Source organism: Nerophis lumbriciformis, linkage group LG25 (assembly GCF_033978685.3).
Source record: "Nerophis lumbriciformis linkage group LG25, RoL_Nlum_v2.1, whole genome shotgun sequence".
NCBI lineage: Eukaryota > Metazoa > Chordata > Actinopteri > Syngnathiformes > Syngnathidae > Nerophis > Nerophis lumbriciformis.
The window spans coordinates 14,363,144-14,388,909 of record NC_084572.2 but is presented as its reverse complement, the minus strand read 5'-3'; the positions used below and the strand labels follow the sequence as shown (position 1 = coordinate 14,388,909).

The window sequence follows — 25,766 nt, the reverse complement described above, 5'->3', positions numbered from 1 at the left end:
CACACATTAACGTTATTAAACCCCAAAGTTTGACCCCATATATCAGAATCACTCTGCAACTTAAAGTGTTTAACATGTCCTCCATAAATAAAAACATGGAGTGGAGAGGGCGAAGTTTAAAAATAATGGTACCATATTTCCGGACTATAGGGCGCACTTAAATTCATTTTTTTCCTCAAAACTCCACAGTGCGCCTTATAACCCGGTGCGCCTTATCAAGGTCAAGTTCAAGGTTCAACTTTATTGTCCCCGCGGGGAAATTTGTCTTGGGCACAGTGCATCATTGCTTTCTTAACACACCCAAAAACAACAGAACAAAAACACAAGCACAGACACAACCACAACCATACAACTAACATTTAAACATCAGAACATGGAGCTTGATAGACATAGGTGGCACTTTGATGTAGGCATAAAATCTACAGTATGGAGATAAAGATAAAGTACCAGTGTGCATTGCACTAGAGCTCATGGATAAAGTGCTGTGTGCTAAAGTGCCTAGTTCTAAAGTGCTATGTGCTAAAGTGCTATGTGCTAAAAAAGTGCTAACCTATGTATTAACATTCTATTGCACATTGTTGGTCAGCTTAATGGAGGCTGGGACAAATGATAATTTAAGGCGGTTAGATTTGCATAGTGGGACCCGGAGTCTTCTCCCTGATGGCATGGTTCCATATTCAGGGAAGAGTGGGTGTTGTGAGTTGGAAATAATTTTCATAGCTTTTTTCCTAACTGCCTGCTCATAGATGCTCTGTATTGGCTCACATTCTTTCCTCCCTACGATTTTCATTGCCGTTTTATGCATGCCGGCCAGTTTGCTTTTTAGCTTAACGGTTAGGTTGCCAAACCATGAGGTGATCCCGTATCTAATGATGCTCTCTACAATGGCACGGTAGAAAATCATCATGATGTGGCTGCTTACGCCGTACAATCTTAATCTTCGCAAAAAATATAGCCTCTGTTGCAGTCTATTCCACAGTTTGTCAATATGTGTCTTCCAGCAGAGCTGTAAGGAATAAGTTTGGTTGAGCTTAACCACCTCGAAGGAATTTTATTTGGTACATGGTGTAATGGTAAGTGTGACCAGTAGATGGCAGTCAAACATGAGAGATAAGTGTAGGCTGCACCGTTTGATGTGCTTCAACATACGAGTATTATTATGGTGTGTGTATAAGGTAAGACACATTATCTGGCGTTTTGTTTCGCAATATTATGCAAAAGCAACTTTTCTTACCTTCCAGTACCTGCTGATCTGTATTTGGGATCTGCATAAATCCTGAAAAATTGCGCGCGTCCGCCTTTGTAGTCCATGCCGACACCATAGTCGATAAGCTTCTTCTTTTTCTCTATCTTCTTGTTATGTGGCATTCATCCTGTTGCCATTTCTAATATAAAGTAGTGTAAAGTTCTTACTTATATCTGTCAGTAAACTCGCCATGAAAGCGCTAAAACATAACGGTGTAGTGAGCTTACATTATTCACCCAAGGAACTTTAGTTATTAGAGTTCCGGTTGGTCGGTTTTTCACTGGACACATTTCCTGTGTTGTTGTTTCCGGATGAGGAGATGCTGCTCTGTTATTAATTTAAGTAAAGTCTGAATGTCATTAAAACGGTTACTGTCGCTCCATCTTTTGACACTTCTTACACTCCCGTCCTTGCTACAACAAAGATGACGGGGAGAAGACACTGCTGAAGGTGAGCCACGTAAATAAGACCGCCCACAGCGACTGTCAGAAAGAGGCTTGAAGATGATCTGTAAAACATAATCTATGCAACATTTTGACCAAAGAACCACCATTACATGTTATGTAGACCACAATGAAGTGTTTTCAATTTAGAAAAAATAATAATAAGATGACTCCTTTAATGCGCTCTATAATCCGGTGGACCATTCATCGGCAGTGCGCCTTATAAACCGGTGCGCCCTATGGTCCGAAAAATACGGTATATAGATCATTGACAATTTGTCTTATGATTTAGACAAAGTTTACATATTCCATCATGTTTGTGCTGTTCATATAGAACAGCAAGACGGTAAATGGCGGAAACATATGTCAATCTAATAAAAAGTAGAAATTGTGTCCCAGTCACCAACAACTAGATATGTATTTCATTCCATTGAGGCAGAGTTTTTTAGCAGTAGCCCAGAACCATAAAATCCGCGCCATCTCCACAGATCTGCTGGACATAGTGTGATCTGTCTGATACACATCTCTCGCCTCCAGGCATGGTTAACAGCTGCCTGTGTTTAAGGAAGTGAAGTCACTTTGCCGTCACGCTCAAGAATTCCAAGATGACATGGACTGGTTCCACGATTCAACAAGAAAGCCTATTTGTGCACTTGCTGTCTTTTCCGCTCGTCTTTTCCGTTTTATACATGACATTTAAATGTCACAGTGGTGTGTCCGGTGCAAACCCATGATAGTTTTGGCTCAAAGCAAAGCACAGAAGAACATTGGTCAGCATTATTTTTATCCTCAATAACGCAGAAAAAATATCTGATACATTTGTAAATTTACCAGTTTTACAATTTGCATCAGCAATGTTGACGTCTTTATCACTGGTATAAACAAGGCTCACTTTTGGTGCCATTACAATGTTCTCTTTGTAAGGAACTCATTGAAATGCATGCAAATAAATAGATACGGATAAATGAAGATGATGGGACCAGCTGCTAGTTACAGTGATTGGAAATTACATTTGTGATGTCCCGTATGGTTTGTTGACCAAACACTTTACAGGACATGCTAGCATACATGTAATACCTTCAAAGTTTTATAATCGCCATAAGCATTGTGTCAATAACTTCCACCCAGTAATTGCTAATTCCCATCCGTACCCCTGCAAACATGTTTTCCTTACTGGTGGCCATGTTTTTCAACCAAGCGTTCTCAAATTTTACAGACACATGCTTGTTAGTCACCCAATTTTGTGGTGTGCGTTTTGTAGAAGGGATTGAACTGTGTGAGAAATTTCAAGTCAATCCAACTTTTTGGGTCAAATGTTGGGGTTCGATAACAGCGCCACCTGTCACGGCCAGGGCGCATTCCAATCCTTGTGCTCTGCTTGTCGCACCTTGAGACACGCCCACGGATATGGACATCCAGGGACGCGCTGTGCGCGTCTCCGCCCTGCAGCAGCCGCCAGCTGCAATCATTCACCGGCAATCAGCGCACCTGTCTGTAATGAAGGAGCTGCCTTCATAAGCCTACTCAACCGGCCATCCCTCGCCGGAATATAACCTTCTGTTCGCGTACAGAAAGCCACGTCCTGCTCTATGCAAACCTTCCCTCGCTCTCTCTGTTTTCCTCCGTCGTGTTTATATGGTCTCACGTTTTCCCTTGTCGTCCTTCCTGCAGTCTGCCTTTGTTCCACGTGTCGAGCTGTGCGTCTCGACATACCTCGTTTCTCCCCCTGCTTCCCGGACTGCCTCTTGGATCTCGACCTCCCGCTTGGACACGGATCTCTCTCTTCTCCTGGACTTCCTCTTCTCTCGTTCAACACTTGGTAACACACACCTCAGCTAACTACACACATAGACTTACACCACATACACTTTTGGATCTAGTTCACACTACATTTCCTTGGTTTATATTATTATTGTTTTATTATTATATATATGCTCTCTATATATAATAAATCTTTGAACATTACTGCTCACTGGTGTCTGAGTCGTCATCTCCCCTCTGCAAACCATAACACCACCACAGGCAACGCAGTCAAACTCGGGAGGCATGTTTTGTCAGAAGTTTACCCTTTTAGAAGTTACCTTACACATTCAAATACTGTACATCAGTCATTCTCAAATAGTGGGGCGGGCCTATGCAGAGGTAGTGTTATAACAATTTTATAGACGCATCATACTTTTTATAGTCGCGGTGGAGAGTGGGTGGGGTGAATATTTTCCTCCTGAGTGGGGGGGGGGCATAAAAGAAAATATTTCAGGAGCACTGCTGTACATGGTTAGCTGGTAATATTACTTGAATTAAAGGTAGAGATTTATTGAATTTACATTTTGCATTAACATTTACAGTTATTGTTGACACTTTTATCACTATTTCATCATCAAAGTTAGAATCAAAATTTTATCATCTTAATGCATCCTATAAAACAGTTGTATGCTCTCGAAGGACGTCAAAATGCTACTTAAAACGTCTATAAGGCAATAGCTTGACTCCGTTTAATCATTTATATTTCCCTCACAAACTTGCAAGTTTGACATTCCTTTATAACACCAGCGGGTGTGACTGACCGACAGGATTTAAGTGGTCGCCATTTGATTAAGCTGTCCAAAATCTGGGTCAGTCCCGTTGCGTCTCTCTATGTATATTTTTTCATTGTGACATGCAGTCTTTACAATGAAATATAGAACACTATTATTGTGTGTAAAAAAAAAAAAAGTCTGCGGGCTATAAAGCGTTTTCTATTCGGGCTCCAGTACTATGGAATGCCCTTCCGGTAACAGTTAGAGATGCTACCTCAGTAGAAGCATTTAAGTCCCATCTTAAAACTCATTTGTATACTCTAGCCTTTAATTAGACCCCCTTATTTAGACCAGTTGATCTGCCTTTTTCCTTTCTCCTCTGCTCCCCCCTCTCCCTGTGGAGGGGGAGACACACAGGTCCGGTGGCCATGGATGAAGTGCTGGCTGTCCAGAGTCGGGACCCGGGGTGGACCGCTCGCCTGTGCATCGGTTGGGAACATCTCTGCGCTGCTGACCCGTCTCCGCTCGGGATGGTTTCCTGCTGACCCCACTATGGACTGGACTCTTACTATTATATTGGATCCACTATGGACTGGACTCTCACAATATTATGTCAGACCCACTCGACATCCATTGCATTCGGTCTCCCCTTGGGGGGGGGGTTACCCACATATGCGGTCCTCTCCAAGGTTTCTCATAGTCATTCACATCGACGTCCCACTGGGGTGAGTTTTTCCTTGCCCTTATGTGGGCTCTGTACCGAGGATGTCATTGTGGCTTGTGCAGCCCTTTGAGACACTTGTGATTTAGGGCTATATAAATAAACATTGATTGATTGATTGGTGTGTGTGTGTGTGTGTGTGTGTGTGTGTGTGTGTGGGGGGGGGGGGGTCTATATGGAACGTGTAGAAGCTTCTGGAAGGCAGAGCAAAGATTTGATACCACCGATCCCAACCCCCAACGGTATAACTTGACCCTATATACTGAGTTAAAAAACAAACAAAGAATGAATCACGGAAAAGCCATCAAGACTAATTTGAAAGATTTCTGTAGTCTTACATGATTCCAGATTGTGGCATATATGGTGATTTTGTATGTAGTTACAAAAAGGGGGCGTTTTTTTTAAAGTGTCAAACGTCAACCTCCTCTGGTAATAAACATTCCACACATGTATTGCTGCAAGGTTGGCTTGGAGATAGCTTGGAATGAGGACTTGAACTTTGTCTAAATTAAAATTAGACTCCCCCGTTAGGAAAAAAAATCATATAATTGACTACATAAATAAATTGCTGCGTAAATGAAACCTGCTTTGTGACTTGTCATGTGTGGTCAATCGCAGCTTTGCGGCGCCACCTGTTGGTTGACGAAGGAATAATTGAAGTGGCAACCTGCAAGCATTAAAATAAGTTTGCACTCCAACAAACCTTTAAACTATACATATATCTTGTATATGTTAATGTTATAATATGACGTGAAATGAGTCAAATGACCGCCATAAACAAACACTTCTCTTTTGCATATGCGCAGAGTGTCTCTCACCCGGAAGTGACGATGGTTTAAAATGGCGACCTCCGCCAGCCGGCTAGCGTCACGCTGTTTTGCAGCATCCGTTATTTCTGAAATAAACCATGGTTGTGTACCGGCGATATCCGTCAGGCATGTGTCGCTTTCGACAGCGTCCTCGCCCACACACCGGGGATGGTTAGCAGCTAATTTGATGTTGTGGAGACACGGAAATGCGGTGACATTGAACCGACTGACAGGTGAACAAGATCAAGCATTACCAACATGGCCTTTACGTAAAATACAACTGTTTTACAATGTCGTCTTGGTGAATATGTTGATTTACAAGAAGGGTGACAAACCTAAAAATGAAAATCGAAAATGACCTCATTTTTGTCTGATGCAATGTATATTTAATGACGTCGTTATCACACCGTCCTTTTATCCTGACCTTGCTGCTGTTGCATCTTCTGCACACTGCACTGATTGGGTTATTTCCATCCATCTATTTTGTACCGCTTGTCCCTTTCGGGGTTGCTGGAGCCTATCTCAGCTGCATTCGGGCGGAAGGCGGGTTACACCCTGGACAAGTCGCCTCCTCATCACAGGGCCAACACAGATAGACAACATTCACACTCACATTCACACACTAGGGCCAATTTCCAATCATTCATTATATAAAATGACAGTAAGTAAGCAGAAAAGTGTGTGATAGGATGTTTGGAATGTGTTGATGAAGTATTTGTTATCATGTCTGCAGTACCCAAGCGTCTCCATGTCACCACTGACCGATGTTTCCACTCCAGCAGCAGATGTGCGGACAAGCAAGACTTCTACAAGGTACTGGGAGTTGCCCGCACGGCTTCGCAGAAAGACATCAAAAAGGCATATTATCAGGTGACATGCTGCCCATTTGAGTTCCTTGTAATAAGGTAAAGATACTCTTCATGACTAATTGTGTTTATGTTTACAGTTGGCAAAGGAGTACCACCCAGACACAAACCCAGATGACCCTCAAGCCAAAGAGAAGTTTGCAAAGCTGGCTGAAGCCTACGATGTACAACAGCGAAGCATGCACACAAACACACCAGCTAATAATAGGTTACTAATATTTTGGTCTACTGCAGGTGCTGAGTGATGAGCTGAAGAGAAAGCAGTATGACATGTATGGCTCGGCAGGCTTCGACCCGAACCGTGGAAGCCAGCAGCAATATAGAGCGGGCAGCGCCACTTTAGACCCGGAGGAGCTCTTCAGAAAGATCTTTGGGGATTTCACTAGCGGCTTCAGGGACGTCAACAGCATGTTTGATCAACGACCTGAAGTAAGAACCCCTGGACCTGCAGAGGGTGCCACATAATAATTCTAATAATTTTAATTGTTTTCAGGGTTTTAAAAGTTCTTGAATTTTCAGAGAAAGTGTTTTCACTTTTAAATTTTGATGCATTCTTCAGTGTTTCCCCCAGAACATTTGTTAGTTAAGGTGGTGTCTCTCCGGCGGACAGACCGGGGAAGGGGGTGGGTGGGTGTAAGGATCGGTGTAACTCAACCTGTCGCCATCACCTCTCCACCTCGTCGCTGCCACCACAGCCTGGGGGTCAATAGACTAGATACTGCGGTGAAGTTGGCCAGCTGCGTCGCGTGAAGAAGCCTACAATTTTTGGCTGTGTTTTCCGCTCCATTTGCTGAATGACGATATACGATATATACATCTCAATATTTTTTCCGTAAAGTAAAAACAAAACAGTCCTAGTTACCTGAGATACTAAGTATGTCATTATTATGACTTAGTAAGTCAATATTTTGATTTAGTAATTTACTTAGTCAAAATAATGACAACATAATGACTTACTAAGTCAAAATAATGACTTACTAAGTCAAATTAATGACTTACTGTAAGTAAGCGTTTGCAATAAGCGTTTGAAAAATAGAGTTAAAAGTGGGGCCTCATGCTTAATTTATTACAGCATTTGGGAAGCCTGTAGTTGATTTTTATTATGTAAATGTAATATTTTTATCAACATTTGATAGCAGGAACCATGCCATTCAAAACTAGGCTGCTACATTACTTATGATTAATGTAACTATAGCTGAAAAAATAGTACAATAGCAATAGGAGAGACTATTCATCCCTGAACACCATGGAGTTCATGTAGGCTTTATGATGCAGTTACGTTATTTTATCAACTATCAGAGACAGCTTCAGGAAACTCTTCATTTAACATAATGTCCTTTTTTGCTGTTTCAACACAGCTTAATCAACACAGAAAAAGGTCAAGTGAAATAACTTAGTTGTTAACTGTAGGTCAATAATGCTTGTCTTTCTCTCAGACAGACAGGGCTTTGCTGTCCGTAACACACGCACGAATGCACGCACGCACACACACACCGCAAAATGAGCTGACGTTACGCTAAAATCTAATTAGCCTTCCCCTCAAGGACTGTGAGCGAGCTGAGCTGCCGTTTATGTTTCTAGAACATCAATGGGCTCACAGTGATGTAGTTGACTGGGAGGTGTTTGTTATAATTAGGGGAGAGCCCGCTGCCTGATTCTTACCTGCTAAACACCTTTCTGCTCACCCCACCGCAGGAGCCATAGACATCTTAAAAGTAGACGTAGCATCGACTGCTATTTCCTACTGGCGCTTATGAGACGCGGGGCCGCCATCTTGGAGTGGTGATCCGCTCCACTCAGTGCAATTCATTTGGCAGGAGCAATGAACTGTCAGCGCATTTAATTCATCTTACCTCACTGAATACCACTGATTTTCACGCGGTTTTTTTGTCATATGTGTAGCTATGATAAAGGACACATGTTTTATTATTCATATTTTGCTTAACAGTAATAGAATATTCTTATATGCTATTAGTGACCAGACGTCCGAGATCAAAACTGGGAATATAATCCCAGTGAAGGGGGAAAAAACGGTCAGCTATTTTTAAGTTGAAGAAACAATATGATTAGGTTATATATACATGCGTATATCCTACATAAACAATGTATGAATACATTAGATATCTATATGTCTTAGGGACCTATAGACTGTATCTCTGTTGCTGCAGCAGCAGAGAGTTTATTCTGTCTTGACACTTTGTATTGATATTTTGTATTACATTCTTCCCTTAAATTATAATGTTTACAGTGATTGTTTTATAAGTATTTTTTATGTATGTCGCTTTGGATACAAGCGTCTGCCAAATACTTAAACATAAACATATATAAACACCTGGAAGTCTTTATATCAGCTAAAACCACCAATCTGTTTCATTGGATTCAGAATAAAACCAAATTCTGTCTTACCCAACAATGTTAGTATTTTAATATTGTTACTTGAAGCTAGACTAAATTTAGACTTGTATAATACTGTATAGCCACTATCCATCTGATTGTCTAGTTAGCTAACATATATTAGCCCTAAAAGCTATGTACGGCAAGAAATAAGATAGCTTCTACGTCTACATGAAATGCGTTGTGAGTTTGTAATGCACAACACTGCGATGCGACACCAATTTGTACTGACTGAAAAACATGAACAATCATATTAAAGTATCTGTAAAGTATTAGCCCTTAGTTTGTACACAGCAGAGCTAGCCAGACAGCGTATGTACTGTAGTTGTACTAACACGCATGGACAGTTGTTCGTCTGGTTTAGCTGGCCGGGGATGTTTCCTGTTGATTTTGGGTAAGCACTCCATTTATGTCAAAATAGTTTGGCTCCAAGTTCCATATTTATAGCGTCAAAATTGCTTTCACCTAACTCTCCTGGCTTCCGTCTGCTCAGCGTCTCACTCTTCCTTTGTGCTGGCTTCTAGAAGCAGCAGTTCATCTGCTTTACATTTAGCTTCAAAAAGATAAGATTGTGAATCCTAATTTGTCCAAAAATAGTTTTTCTTTGTCTGTTACCAAGTCTGCCATGATTAGAAAACACACTTGTGTTTGATTCCGGAAGTAGGAACAATCATTTGTTGCCAGAGTCAGATGTGCGCTGCTATGCAATAAGAAATCAATGCGCGGAAGAAATCAGTCCCGGAAATGATTAAAAATTAAAATAAATATAATATAAATAAATATTGAACATGTTACCTATTGTTATGCAGGTGTCTGTTACATCATTATATATAGACTTGCACTGTGTATATAAAATGTTGCTGGAGGGTTTTGAAGTTGTTTTAGAGGGCTTTGAAGGCACTCTCTTCAGCCGCATTATTCAAGCGTTTTTTATCCTCTTTAAAATCGGGACTATGATACAGTATTTTATTCATAAAAAATAAAGGATCTGCTGTCTTTGCATAAAGTGACCGATATGAACTCCTCAGTGTTAAGTTGAAACAGACGGACGTCTGTTAAACATGACATGAACCCGCATGACGCCACATAAACGGGAAGTGAAACAAATTGATCAACCATTTTGCATTTATTAAAAAATGATTGATGGAAGAAGATAAACATATTTTAAACACACAATTTTAAATAATTTGGCCAGAACAATATTTGATGTATCCTCTGCCAAGAAAGTAAGATGTTAGTGTGTGTGTATACGTACTTTTTGAGTACATCCAACAATACCGCGGTAATAATTACTGTGATAATTTTGGTCACCATAACTATTTAGTCATTTTATCTATTGTTTTGGTTGTGTATATTTGAGGACCTACCCTCTCCTATACCTAATTTATCGCTTTTGATTGTGTTTATTTTTCAAGTTGAACATTTTATATTGACCGAGAGATTATATTATATTTTTGTTGTTTATTTTATTTAACTTGGATATTTAAAAGTTTACATTCCAATTACAATGTTATAATATATGAGAAATGTAAGTATATTGCATCTGTAAATGTATACATGCATGATGATGATGTTATCAGTGGTCAATTTTGTTTAAAAAAAATAATGGCAATAGAATTGATTATCGGCGATTATTTGTAGGTCAATGATTGTCGAGTACAATTTGTTGTTGGCCCAGGCCTAGTACCGAATTCTGTACTTTGTAAGTACTGATTTACGTAAAATCAAAACGTGCCACCTTTGCATGCCTTTGTTGCTCGGACTATCCGTTGGCATTATTACAAGTTTCTCCAAATTTGGCAATGAAAACTACAACTAAGATGCATGTTAGAATTAGACAGCTGATATGTAATAAATACAATACAGTTTAAACATTTTGTAGGGCTAAACAAAAGAAAAGCCTGGCATGGTCAACCTAATAGCAAATACTACTTTCTGGCTATGGCAACACAACATATATATACATCTACTGCCATCTAACATCTTGAAATTGTAACACACAAAGTCTACAATGTAATACGCAAAGTCTACAATGTAATACCAGACCAGTGGTTCTCAAACTTTTTTTTTTACCAAGTACCACCTCAGGAAACACATGGCTCTCTGAGGACCACCATAATGACCAACATTATAAATACAGTAGCATAGTAGGCCCAAGTATTCATTAAAACAAGGCAGAGGTTTTATTTAACACGTTTATTTCGTATTTTTGGCCACGGTAACATTACACACAGTTTAAACAGTAACACTGTTTGAATATAGGAAAATAAAAACACTGGGATCTTTCTGTGTGGAGTTTGCATGTTCTCGTGGGTTCCCTCCGGGCACTCCGGCTTTCTCCCACCTCCAAAAACATGCACCTGTCTATCTGTGTTGGCCCTGTGATGAGGTGGCGACTTGTTCAGGGTGTACCCCGCCTTCCGCCCGATCGCAGCTGAGACAGGCTCCAGCACCCCCGCGACCCCGAAAGGGACAAGCGATAGAAAATGGATGGATGGATGTACTTTAATCAAGTGATTATTTTGCGTACCACTAGATGGAGCCCGGTACAACAGTTTGAGAATCCCTGCAGTATACTACAGTACTTGTACATGAGACATAGAAGTGTAAAAAACATGATAACAAGACCGCATAACTCAGTGTTCAATGTTAAAAAAAGAGTGAAAAAAGAAACAATTAACATTTATGAACACACAAAAGTACAGAAAATTGGTATCGATTATCAGGTACAATGAATTGGTCCTATATTTATTCAAATTGTAAAAGGTACCTATCTCTTGCCAAGACTTATATTAAAGGTACCGTATTTTTCGGAGTATAAGTCGCTCCGGAGTATAAGTCGCACCGGCCGAAAAAGCATAATAAAGAAGGGAAAAAACATATATAAGTCGCACTGGAGTATAAGTCGCATTTTTGGAGGAAATTTATTTGATAAAACCCAACACCAAGAATAGACATTTGAAAGGCAATTTAAAATAAATAAAGAATAGTGAACAACAGGCTGAATAAGTGTACGTTATATGATGCATAAATAACCAACTGAGAACGTGCCTGGTATGTTAACGTAACATATTATGGTAAGAGTCATTCAAATAACTATAACATATAGAACATGCTATACGTTTACCAAACAATCTGTCACTCCTAATCGCTTAATCCCATGAAATCTTATACGTCTTGCCTCTTACGTGAATGAGCTAAATTATATTATTTGATATTTTAAGGTAATGGGTTAATAATTTCACACATAAGTCGCTCCTGAGTATAAGTCGCACGCCCGGCCAAACTATGAAAATAACTGCGACTTATAGTCCGAAAAATACGGTAAATACAACTTTTTTGGGGCGCATGCATAAAAAAAAATATTCACATTTGGGTCAATACAGTAATTGGTTTATGTGTTAGTACTCAAACACTGAGGTGTTTCCCCTGCCTGCATGTCGATAGTTTGTGATGGAGCTGACGTTTGCCGAAGCAGCGAAAGGCATCGCCAAGCAGCTGTCTGTGAACATGGAAGACGACTGCCCGAGGTGCGGCGGAAAGGGCAGCGAACCAGGAACCAAAGTGTCGCACTGCCATTACTGCAACGGCACCGGCACGGTGAGTTGTTCTTGCTCCACATGGAATTATTGTGTTTCTGATTTTATTTTTCAACAAAGTCTGTGTTTCCACTTAATAGGAGTCGCTACACACGGGCCCTTTCATGATGCGCAGTACGTGTCGGCGCTGCAGCGGTAAGGGCATCATCATAGTCACGCCTTGCGCTCTGTGCAGAGGCTTGGGTCAGGCCACAAAGAGGAAAACTGTTACAGTGCCAGTTCCTGCTGGTAAGCTACCACCCTTCAATATCACACGAGAACGACAGGTGTCGAGACAATCCCTCATCATTTTAATGCTTATTTTGTGGCGTTTGTCTACAGGGGTAGACAATGGGCAGACTGTGTGCATGTCTGTCGGCAGTAAGGAAATCCTCATTACCTTTCGGGTAAGTTATCATCAGTCAGTTGTTACATAATAGTAAACATGTTTTGTGGTATTCATATACCTTTCAATGGGGTCATTCAGGTCCAGAAAAGTCCTGTGTTCAGGCGAAATGGAACAGACATTCACTCAGACGTAAGGATCTCCGTGGCACAAGCCATCCTTGGGGGCACGGCCACCACCCAAGGCCTCCACGAAACCATCAGCATACGTGTGAGTCATAGCTTACTCAACGTTTACAAATGAATATTCCTTCTGCCAATTTCATTTTGAAATGCAAGCCATATGTTCTGACCGCTGTTTTCAGGTTCCCGCTGGCTGCCAAGCGGATGAGGTGATCCGTCTGCACGGGAAAGGTATTCGGCGGATCAACAGTTACAGCTACGGTGATCACTATGCTCACATCAAGATCAGAGTGCCCAAGTAAGAGATCTCTTGTCATTATATTAAAGGGGAATTGCACTTTTTTAGTTGTATTGCTACAACCTGCAACAATGCATCAGGCAGCAATATTTGATAATTCCTTTAAATTATGCGTTAACAAATATTGCGACTCAGTATAACAAAACATACTACGCAATATGAATTGCCTTCAGTCTTCTGTAAGTGAGCTGGCTGATGCAGGCCCGCTCACATTTTGTAGCTAAAAGTGGACGTTCTAAAATATGCTGAAACTGGCTAGAAGACAAGCCTAAAATCACCTCTGTGTATATTTTAGGGGGAATTTTACTTTGGGATCTTTCTGTGTGGAGTTTGCATGTTCTCCCCGTGACTGCATGGGTTCCCTCCGGGTACTCCGGCTTCCTCCCACCTCCAAAAACATGCACCTGGGGATAGGTTGATTGGCAACACTAAATTGGCCCTAGTTTGTGAATGTGAGTGTAAATGTTGTCTGTCTATCTGTGTTGGCCCTGTGATGAGGTGGCGACTTGTCCAGGGTGTACCCCGCCTTCCGCCCGATTGTAGCTGAGATAGGCCCCAGCGCCCCCGCGACCCCAAAGGGAATAAGCGGTAGAAAATGGATGGATGGATGGATGTTGTCAGCATTAGAGAGGGCCATTGTATTACTGCTGATGAGATCATCATCAACAATACAATAACTAGGCTGTAACACACAAGTTTTACAGTAGTATTGCAAAATAACATTTTAAAACTTATGCTGAGATGGAAAAAAGCGTCTGGGTGCTGACCACTAATGACTTCAATTAAATTTCCATCTTTTAGAGTTATTCAGTTTTGGAAAATGCAATGTTGAAGACGGAACAGCTGTTAATGCGTATGTCTTTTGACCCTGCACTATTTGGGGACCCATGACACCCATTAGGGTTCCACTCTTTTGTCTTTTTCTACATAAAACCCAATCCCCTCATTGGATTTTGGATGTTTTTGTCCACAGGAAATTGACGCGGAAGCAGCGAACTCTGATACTAAGCTATGCCGAGGATGAGAACGATGTTTCTGGGACTGTTACTGGTGTCAAGCGGTCTGCAGGTCAGTTTCATTTTTTTCAGTTAAGCCATAATACCCAACAGAGAGAGAAACAGTAAATATTAATAAAGGGCAAGACAATTCTAATAATCTTAACATTAAAAAAATGTATTGTGCAGTGGAGGCATAATTAATAGCAACCAGCAAATGGTGCAATCAATCTCAGGATGAACTTGTGTGCTGCTTAAATGGATGGCCTTGAAGGTGAACTGCACTTTTTTTTAAATTTTGCCTTTGTTCACAATCATTATATGACATGACGACGGAATGCATTTTTGAAATGCATTGTAACTTGTATATAAAAGTAAATAAAAGTCCACTTACAGCGGCGCCAATTGGAGCTCCTCTATTTTGCCCATAAAATCCAATAAATAATTAAAAACCGCAAACAATACTCCATTTACCGTACATTTCATGATTTGAATATTAACCAAGTGTTAGTGATGAATTTTTATTATAAGCGCTAACGCAGACAAACTATAGCGGCACCGTGATCACTTCCGTGTAGGCTCCATTATAAGCGAACATTTGCTTGCATTTATTTTTGTATTTAGAATGCAAAAAAAAAAACATCCATCGTCAAGTCTTTAATAATGATTGTAAACGATAGGCAAAATTCCCCAAAAAGTTAAATTCCCCTTTAAAGGGTAACAGGACTTGTTTTATGTTGCCTATTGTTCAAAATCCTTATTAGAGACAAGAAAACAAACAGTTTATTATTATTTTTTTTTGCATTCTACTTTGTAATAATTGGCTTGTTTTAGGTGGCCAGCAGTGCAGCTAATGGGAGGAATCCATTCTACCTCTAAATCACTTTAAAAATGTATCCAAAAACCGCAAACAATACTTCATTCACGTTCCGTAACCTGTATAATAACCAAGCTGTAGCGACATTGTTATTGTAAGAGCAAACACTGAGGAACTCTTTTTCTAGTGTACTAACACATAGCCTTGCGATGGCATGTTACGCTATTAGCCGTAAGCTGGCTTCTACGTTAGCAGCTGAAAGCCTTTTGAGTTTGTAATGCACAACACAATGCAATAGGACACACAATCATATTACTGTATCTGTAATTATTTGCTTATACTTTAATGTTTTGTTGTACACAGCTACCTTGACAATGTATGTAGTTGTAATAACAAGCATGAGGTGCTGCATGTATCATAATCGATATTAAAGTGACTGACTCGATAGAAAGTTGTGCCTTTGGTCAAGCTGGTCGGGGATGTTTTTTTCTGGTTTTATTTTGGGTAAGCACTCCATTTATGTCGGCATAGCTTGGCTCCAAGTTTCACATTTGCAGCGTCAAGTCACGCCGAACTTACTCTCTCGGCTTCCGTCTGCTCCAACGTTTTACCCTCTCTACGTGCTCGCTCCAAAATGATTCCCGAGCGTGGCCACCGCCGTTGCTGCTCACTGCTCCCTCACCTCCCAGGGGGTGGAACAAGGGGATGGGTCAAATGCAGAGGGTAATTTCATCACACCTAGTGTGTGTGACTATCAGTGGTACTTTTATATATATATATATATATATATATATATATATATATATATATATATATATATATATATATATATATATTAGAGATGCGCGGATAGGCAATTATTTCATCCGCAACCGCATCAGAAAGTCGTCAACCATCCGCAATCCACCCGATCTAACATTTGATCAGAACCGCATCCGCCCGCCATCCGCCCGCACCCGCCCGTTGTTATATATCTAATATAGACGATGCAAGGCATTAGTGAGGTTATAAAGCTTTTGCCTGTTAAAGAAAAGAAACTGATCCAATGCAGCATTCGCGTGCCACGCTGTCACGACCCAGACGCACACCAGTGCGCAATCATATGGGAGCCGCGCTGAGCGCACCTCCAAGCGCATCTCGCTGCCGGCGACGGCCGGGTATGGGCCCGACGCTCCAGCGCCATCCATTTTCAGGGCTAGTTGATTCGGCAGGTGGGTTGTTACACACTCCTTAGCGGGTTCCAACTTCCATGGCCACCGTCCTAGCTGCTGTCTATATCAACCAGGGTGAGCCCCACCCCTTTCGTGAGCGCACTGCGCGCGGAGTGACCCCTGTTACGCGCCCCCGGCAACAGGGGTGGCGGGCAGGTAAGCTGCGCGGGCGGAGCGCGCGGAGTGACCCATGTTACGAGCCCCCGGCCACGGGGGTGGCGGGCAGGTAAGCTGCTTACCTGCTGCGCGTGACGCCGGCCGCGGCGAAGGCGGACGAGGCGGGGTGTCGGTGCGGTGGGCGCGGTGGTGATCCTGGACGTGCGTCGGGCCCTTCTCGCGGATCGCCTCAGCTACGGCTCCCGGTGGGGCCCTCTCGGGGGAAGGGGCCTCGGTCCTGGACCCCGGCGAGGCGTCGGGGGCCTTCTCCGCTCCGTAAAAGTGTCCATCTCTTTTTTTTTTTTCTTCTGTTGTGGCATATGCAGCAGGTGCCTGCTCGTTTTTCGTATGTGGGTAACAACATTTAACTATGTATATATATTTCCGAATTGGTTTAACTGCCACCCGCCTGAATCTATTTAAAATCAAATTTTTTTAAATTTCAATCGCCCGACCCGACCCGACCCGACCCGACCCGCTGATAAAATCTAATTTTTTAAAATTTCATCCGCCCGATTCGCGGATAATCCGCGGACTCCGCGGTTGTGCCCGCAAACCGCGCATCTCTAATATATATATATATATATATATATATATATATATATATATATATATATATATATATATAAATAAATACTTGCAGTGTGTATATAAAACTTTATATAACATTTTTAGAAGGCTTTGAAATCTACAATGGTGTGACTCCCATTTGCAGCATCTTGCAAGTGTTTTTTAATCAACTTTAGAAAAAAAGACATTAGTGTTCTTATCTCTCATAATGATTGTGAACGAACGATAGGCAATATTCCCAAAAAAGTGCAGTTCCCCTTTAAAGATGAAAATATGACGTAAATAGCAAGAGAGCAATGTAATTAAATGGCCTTGTGGGTATTTAGATTTTTTTTTTTTTCAACCATTTCGCTGGGAAAGTGACTTGCTAGGCAGTTTTCACACAGGTTGGTAGGATGGTTCTTCAGGACTGTTTATTTTCGCCATCATTTATCCAATTCTCTTTTTAAGAATGCTCATACTTAAAGGGGAATTGCACTTTTTGGGGAATTTTGACTATTGTTCACAGTCATTATGAAAGACATGACTATAGAGGTTTTTTTTTTTTTAATGCATTCTAAATATTAAATACATGTAATCAAAAGTTTGCTTACAATGGAGCCTATGGGAGTCGCGCAATTCCGCCTATAAATCCTTTAAAAAACATCCAAACATTTCCAGTGAGGTTTTATGTACATGATGTAAGTATATATGTTATGTAGTAACAGGCACATTTATAATAACATTTCATGCTTACATATTGTGATAATTTTAAGCATACGCGGTGCATTGATTTAAAAAAACTTTTTTTATTCTTCATCACTGATTATTACTCACTGCAGACTTCATGAGAGCCAACAAACATAATAAAACATCACTTACCTTGCAAGGTCTGCTGTCATTAGGATGCCGACTGATAGGATGTTCATATATTCCCATTTAGGTGAAGAATGTCTCATAATCCTCACGAAAAAACGGGGCAGATGAGGGTGGACTAGCGCTTTTCGTGTCGTCCTCGCAAGTTTTGGGTCCTAAATAGCTGTCAAAGTGTACCAACTTGTCGGAATACCTACTCAGACTTCTTCAGTGCAGGTGAGATGCATAATTTATGGTCTAGATAAACTTACATGGAGCAAGGAAGCAAGAAAACAGCAGACCACTCAATGATGTTACAATAGGGACACGTGGAAGGGATCACGGCGCCGCTATAAATAGTTTGTCTGAGTTAGTGCTTATAATAACAATATCACTAATACTTGGTTAATATTCGAATGCCAAAATGTACATGGAGTATTGTTGATGTTTTTTGAATGCTTATTTATTGGATTTTATGGGCGAAATAGAAGAGCTCCCATTGGCGCTCCGCTGTAAGCGGACTTTTATTCACTAGTTAGAATGCATTAAAAAATAAATCCATCCGTCGTCATCTCTTTCATAGTAAATGTGAACCAGGCAGAAATCCCCAAAAAGTGCTGTTGCCCTTTAATAAAGACTGAATTGAGTCGTCCGGCTGTAGCCATGACGCTACCATTCTGCGTCCAGCAGGGGGAGACAGTGCATCAGGCGCTAGTGACAAGAGGAGCAGCTCAGCTGAGGGAGAGGATAAGCAGCCACAGCAGAAGCAAGAGGAGGAGGGCTTCTTTTCTAAACTAAAAAAGATGTTTATTTGAAAGTAATCAGACAGGTGGGATTTTGTCACTATCACGTTGCCAAACACTGACTTGGAGCGGCCATTTTTGTAATTCAGCAGCTTGAATATTTGCATGCTTATTCTGGTTCTGCTGTTGTTTCCAGCCAAAAAAAGTCAACACGGCAAAAGATGATTTATTGCAGTACAAGGAGGAAGCACGTTGAGGCAGTTCTTCAAACTGCAGTGGGGGATCTCGTCAAGCAGACGCCAGAGCGGCCCACTGGTGAGCCACCGCTACCTCAGTCAGGAGAAGACGAGCATGACAGGCCTCCACACAACAGTCTGAAGGCCGAACAGAGTGATGGAAGGTTTGTGGACGTTCAGACTTGTAGAAAACCTCTTGTAACACCAAATGTTTTACTGTTGTACTTACAGTGTAATAAATCTAAATCTAAATACAAGTCAGAAATGGTTGCACTTTAAATCATTTTAGCTATACACATTTAAGTACAGTGGTGTTTTTTGGACTCTCAAGATTTATTTAAGTTAATTGCTGATCATGCATGTGGTCTGGTTTGGTACCACAGGGAATGTTCTGTTCTTAGCATGTCTTGTGCGGTTTATATTAGACAAGCATCCCAATAAAAGCTAAGTGTTTGTACATGTTGTAGACAAACCAGTGCTACTCATGTCTGCTGTGGCTACAAAATGTTAGTGTTTCATGGAGATACAGAAACCTTTTTTATGGTCCAATAATTCCCATTCTTTCTGGATTTACAAATTTGGACATTTCTCTAAAAAGGTTTAAGACTTACAGCAATGAAAAAGCAATGCACCAACCAGGTAGTGCTAATGTGCTTTTTTCCATGGGTATGAGGGGCCACAAGCATATGTGTACAGCTCTGGTAATGGGTACATTCGCACCCACCTGCACAAATGTACTTCAAAATGTAACAATCAAAATAAATATGACTTTTTTTTTTTGTTTATTCGGGCATGCATGTATAATATGCATTAGTTTGACCATTTAAAATCAACGATAATAAAAAGGAGATGCTTGGAAATAGCATAAAAATGCCCCAAAAACTTGGAAAAACGCAATTCATAGCGTTACTTTTTGGTTTAACCATCATGAGCGTTCTGTTCAGGTATATTTATTTTATTTTTTGATAAATCATCATATTTATGTATTACTAAATTTAATTAGGTATTGATCAATTTTTAAGCTGTGTGTATTTGATTTCAGTTTGCTTTTGACATCTTATTTAGAATTGTAGTTGAAACTTTTACAACCTTGTGTTGCGCTCATGATGGCGTAACCAAACTAGATTTCATGTAATGATCTTATTTTGATTATTTATTCCCTTTTTTACATTTAGTATATTTAAATATTCATTTATAAACATTGAATACATTTCAAATATCAATAAAATGCAATTGTCTTCATCTTATAGGGTAATGTTTCTAGCAATACTTTAATTTTGCCTTTGAAAGTAACACTCCAATGTCCATTAGTGGAGCTGTACACATATGGAAACGTGCATTAGTGATATCCACATACGAGCACAACACAGTAATAAATTCAGGAGTTAACACTGGATTATAGAATAGGATAGGGTAAGATAGGATAGACTTTATTTATCCCACAATGGGGAAAGTATGTGGTTGCAGTGCAGATTCAAAAAGTCCATAAAAAAACATTAAAAGTCACAAAAGTGCCACCCCTCTTCGTGTAGTCCCAAAGAGGTTTAAACCAAACAGTAAAAAACGCATGAAAACAAGAGGGAACGATTAAAGAAAGGACAAGATCACGGGTACAAGCGGCCAAAATGAGTTTGCTCTGTTGGGTGGCGGGGCTCTCTCTCAGAGAGAAGCTCTGTCATTCGGGAGGAGCTCAAAGTAAAGCTGCTGTTCCTCCACATCGAGAGGAGCCAGATGAGGTGGTTTGGGCATTAGGTCAGGATTCCCCTGGATGCCTCCTTGGGGAGGTGTTTACGGCGCGTCCGACCGGTAGGAGGCCACGGGGAAGACCCAGGACACCCCGGGAGGAGCTGGACGAAGTGGTTGGGGAGAGGAAAGTCTGGGCTCCTCTGCTTCGGCTGCTGCCCCCGCAACCCGTCCTTGGATAAGTGGAAGAAGATAGATGGATTGATGGAACTTTAAATAAACCAAAGAAGAACAAAAGAGGATAGACCTGCAACCAGCTGCCAGTTCAGCGGTGCCATTTTTCTAACAGCAACAAAAGTTAAAGGCAATAAAAATCTATAAATGAGTAATAAATAGTTAATAGTGCACCATCTTAGTATGTTAGTATATATTATAAGACTGAAATAATCCCTAACTTCTATTCCTTTTTTATGTAAATAACTTTCTGCTGAGGAAATTGCTCTATTATAAACACAATCATGTGCAGTCTTAGGACTGAAAAGGACTCTTAAAGGGGAACTTCACTTTTTGGGGGGAAATTTGCCTATCGTTCACAATACTTATGAGAGACAAGAAGACAAATGTTTTTTTTTTCATTTTGCTTTCTAACTTCTACAAATCAGCTTGGAGGAATCCATTATGCTTTTAAATCAATTTAAAAATACATTCAAAAGCCGCCAACAATACTTAATTTACGTTTGTAACCTGTTTAATAATCAAGCTGTAGTGACATTGTTATTGTAAGAGCGGACACTAAGGAAATCTTTTTCAAGCGTACTAACACATTGTCGTGCTACGGTATTAGCTGTAAGCTAGCTCCGGCGAGAGATAAGCTAGCTTCTATGTCCGCACCCGAATCGCGTTTGAGTTTGTAATGCCCACCACAATGTGATATGACACCAATCTGTACTGACTGAAAAACATGAACAACTATGTTGCACTATATGTAATGTTTTAGCACACATTTCATGTTTTGTTTGTACACAGCAAGCTCGACAGCGTATGTACTGTAATTGTACCAATGCGCATGATGTGCTGCGTGTATTTTGATCAATATTAAAGTGACTCACTCAATGAACAGATGTTCGTTTGGTCCAGCTCGCCGGAGACATTTCCAGTTGATTTTGGGTAAGAACGCCATTTCTGTCGGCACAGCTTGGCTCCAAGCGCCACATTCACAGCGTCAAAGTCATGCTTACCTCACTCTCTCGGCTTACCGTCTGCTCCAACGTTTCACCCTTTCTTTGTGCTGGCTTCTATAAGCAGCAGTTCATCCTCCGTATATTCAGGTTAAAAAAGAGAAGGTTGTGAATCCTCATTTGTCCAAAAATAGTCTCCTTCGTTGTCTGATACCAAGTCTGCCACGATTACAAAACCGGAAGTAGGAACACACTTTTGTTACCGGAAGTCAGAAATGCGCTGCTATGGAAACGGAAATTAATGAGCTGAGGAAATTAGGTCCGGCAATGCTTCAAATAACCAAAATACGGTAAATATTGTTGTTGTACATATTACGTTATGAACATGTATTTTACTACATTATATATATATATATATATATATAAATATATTTTTTATTTATTTATTTATTTTTATATATATATATATATACATATATATATATATATATAATATATAGTCTTGCAGTGTGTATATAAAACCTTGGTGGAAGGTTTTGTAGTTGCTTTGGAGGACTTTGAAGGCGACAACGGTGACTCCCATTAGCCGCATCTTCCAAGCGTTTATCATCTATAAAATGCTAAAAAAAAAAAAAAAAAAGGAAGAAGTGTGTTCTTGTCTCTCATGAGGATTGTGAACGATAGGCAAAATTCCAAAAAAGTGCAGTTTCCCTTTAAATAGGGATGTCCCGATACAACTTTTGTTACTTCTGATTTGATGCCAATATTGGAGCCTTACGTATCGCATTTGCGACTAAAATGCTCGCACTGTATGTATAATGCTGTTATGCCCAGTGGGATGAATTGTGGTCGTTTGCTCTTATATGTTTGTAGCGACAAGCAATTTGCCGTGAGTGAAGTAGAGCATAATTTCAATGCTACAAAAAAAACAATGAAGTGGCTTGTATTGCACTTGGACGCATGTTTTTAAAAATTTCCATCAGGGGGTTAAAAAAAAAAATCATTTTTCAAGGACTGCTTTTAAAGCACCCGTGGGAATGCTGAATACTTGACGCCGGGCTGTTTCTTCCCTTTTTTTTCCCCTTCTCTTGTGGGCCTCAGCGGCGACGCAAATCGCCTCAGTCTGCCGTCATTTTGTACTTTAAATCACTCATGTAATTATGTAGTGTTGCTTGTTTTGTTTCTGTGGGCGCCAAACTACTGCGTTTGCTGGCTGAAACATTTCTGTGGATAGAAAATACCTTTTATGATGTACGTACTATATTAGCTCTGCAATGTCATGCGTTTATTATATTTGTTTTATTTATTTGATATTATTATTATTATTTTCATTATTGTTGCATTACTTTACCAAGCCAATAAAAATTGCTCTATAGTGTTTTCAACCCAAAAATCACATGTATATATTTTTTCACAGCATTTGCATAATACTTTGTTACTGGACCTTTGGCAACAATTACAGCCTCAAGTCTTTTTGAATTCTATGCCATAAGCTTGGCACACCTATATATGGGCAGTTCCCCCCTTTTCTATTTGCTCATTTCTTTTTGCAGCACCTCTCAAGCTCCATCAGGTTGGATGAGAAGTGTAAGCAGCAAGTGAGGAAACTAAACACTAAACTTACTAAATAAAAACAGTACTGTCTAATCAGAGTGCAAGGCAACGAGAAAAGAAAAAAAAAAAAAAGGGAAAAGATGCTGGAACTAGGGCTGGGCAATATGGCCTTTTTTTAATATCTCGATATTTTTAGGCCATGTCACGATACACAATATATATCTCAATATTTTGCCTTAGCCTTGAATTAACATTTGATGCATATAATCACAGCAGTATGATGATTCTATGTGTCTACATTAAAACATTCTTCTTCATACTGCATTAATATATGCTCATTTTAAACTTTCATGCTGAGAGGGAAGTCACAACTAAGTCAATTTACCAAAACTGTATTTATTAAACAGTTATTACGCAGTGGCACAAACATTCATGTCATTTCAAAACAGAAAGTGCAAGATTGTCAGACATTTAAAAACAAGCTATGAGTGCACTTTTGTGCATGATGTCACTAAGATGACATATCAAAACAACACTAAATTAAAGTGCACTTTTTGTACAGAACGCCACTACAATAATTAAAAACAGATAAAGTGCACTTTTGTACATGATGTCACACAATATATTTCAATAACTGTCAAATGAGCTGCATAATAGGAAAACAAATAGTGTATGTCCTTCACTATGTGGTAGGTTAATGCGGACGTTATTTCCTTCTGTTGTTGACTATTTTTTTCATATGGTGTTGATCTGGAAATGGTTGCTTCGGCATTTTGTTGGTGTGGCACCGAACGGAGATGTTGACATGCAGAGTTTCAAGCACTCTTCATTCTCTAGCGGGTGACTTTTCATATGATGCTACATATTAGCAGTAATGCTACTTTTTGTTGCTACGCTTTTGCCTCACACTTGACAAATTACGGTTGTCTGTTCGACATTTTCCGGCTTGAAGCCAAACCACCGCCAGACGATGGACCCCCTGCTGTTTTTCTTGGGAATTAATTCTTCCTTCATTTGTTTCCAGATTCGCACCTTCTATCTCTCGTATTACCACTCGCACCACAGCTAACGCCCATGCTGCTACCTCTTTGCTCCGTGAGGGCGTATACGTATGTGATATATGTACAAAGGTGTGCTTGTTTTATGTCTCTGTGAGAAGCAGAGACAACAAAGACTGATAAAAGCCTGTAGTGTAATGCCCGCAACTAAAAGCAACTGCGTGAACGTATACTCGAATATCGCGATATAGTCATTTTCTATATCGCACAGAGACAAACCCGCGATATATCTGTCTAGCTGGAACAGAACGAGACACAAACCTAGGAAGAACCACAACAAGCATAATATGAGACACCCCCGCTCCTAAGGGATGGATTTCGGATGTCCCAGAAAACCAAAATAGAAGTCCTAAGTCAAGGAAGGATGGAGGGAGGAGTGGGCGGCGGGTTGCCAGGCCAAATGTCTCCAAAGCCACCAAGGACAAGACAGGTGACGTCGGCGAGTTAAATGCCACTGCAGCTGGCGAGGCGGGCGTCCATACAATGGCCACATCTGTGGCTGGCGAGGAGGCGGACAAGAACTGCAGTGGCACACCAGCAGCTGTGAGGACCCAAACCCGGGTCCTGGGCATTGCTGCTGACGGCGCGGAGTGCGTCCATGAAAAAGCCACCTTTGTGTCCGATGAGGCTGACCTGAATGAGGTTCCTGTGCTTTGCCGCCAATGGCGCAGAGAGAATCCATTGAACAACCAAACCCTTGGCCAACGAGGAGGAGGCGTGTCGGCATCAGACGGGCGCCTCCGCAGCAGGTGAACAGGTGGCCGACCCACTGGAGACGTAGACGATGGCGGCGTCGGCCGACCCACTGGAGACGAGGGCACGCCAGGTGACCCACTGGAGACGATGGTGTCGTCGACAGACCAACTGGAGCAGCAGACGTCTGGACTCTCGGCGTCTGCAGAGCTGGAGCAGCAGGCATCTGGACTGTTGGCGTCTGCTGCAGAGCTGCAGCAGGAGGTGTCTGGACTGTTGGCGTCTGCTGCAGAGCTGCAGCAGCAGGCGTCTGGACTGTTGGCGTCTGCAGACCTGGAGCAGCAGGCATCTGGACTGTCGGCGTCTGCAGAGCTGGAGCAGCAGGCGTCTGGACTGTCGGCGTCTGCAGAGCTGGAGCAGCAGGCGTCTGGACTGTCGGCGTCTGCAGAGCTAGAGCAGCAGGCGTCTGGACTGTTGGTGTCTGCGGAGCTGGAGCAGCAGGCGTCTGGAGAGCTGGAACAAAAGGCGTCTGGACTGTTGGCCTCTGCAGTCCTGGAGCAGCAGGCGTCTGGACTGTTGGCGTCTGCATAGCTGGAGCAGTAGGCGTCTGCAGAGTTGGAGCAGCAGACGTCTGGACTG

General features: G+C 41.2%; 1 protein-coding gene across 2 annotated transcripts; it reads left to right on the top strand.

Moving 5' to 3' along the window:
- The first annotated feature begins 5,760 nt into the window (after window positions 1–5,760).
- Window positions 5,761–19,722, top strand: LOC133622003 (dnaJ homolog subfamily A member 3, mitochondrial-like). Of its 2 annotated transcripts, none has more exons than XM_061984513.2 (12): window positions 5,761–5,968; window positions 6,469–6,605; window positions 6,682–6,765; window positions 6,836–7,030; window positions 12,443–12,595; window positions 12,675–12,822; window positions 12,916–12,980; window positions 13,061–13,189; window positions 13,284–13,399; window positions 14,373–14,467; window positions 18,673–18,811; window positions 18,922–19,722. In XM_061984513.2, exons 1-11 carry the CDS (start codon window positions 5,767–5,769, stop codon window positions 18,795–18,797), a joined length of 1,449 nt encoding a protein of 482 aa, XP_061840497.1. In that variant the 5' UTR covers window positions 5,761–5,766; the 3' UTR covers window positions 18,798–18,811; window positions 18,922–19,722. The 2 variants fall into 2 exon arrangements, with proteins under 2 accessions (XP_061840497.1, XP_061840495.1); XM_061984511.2 differs by having other exon boundaries at window positions 18,670–18,811; window positions 18,922–19,720.
- The last annotated feature ends 6,044 nt before the right edge of the window (window positions 19,723–25,766 follow it).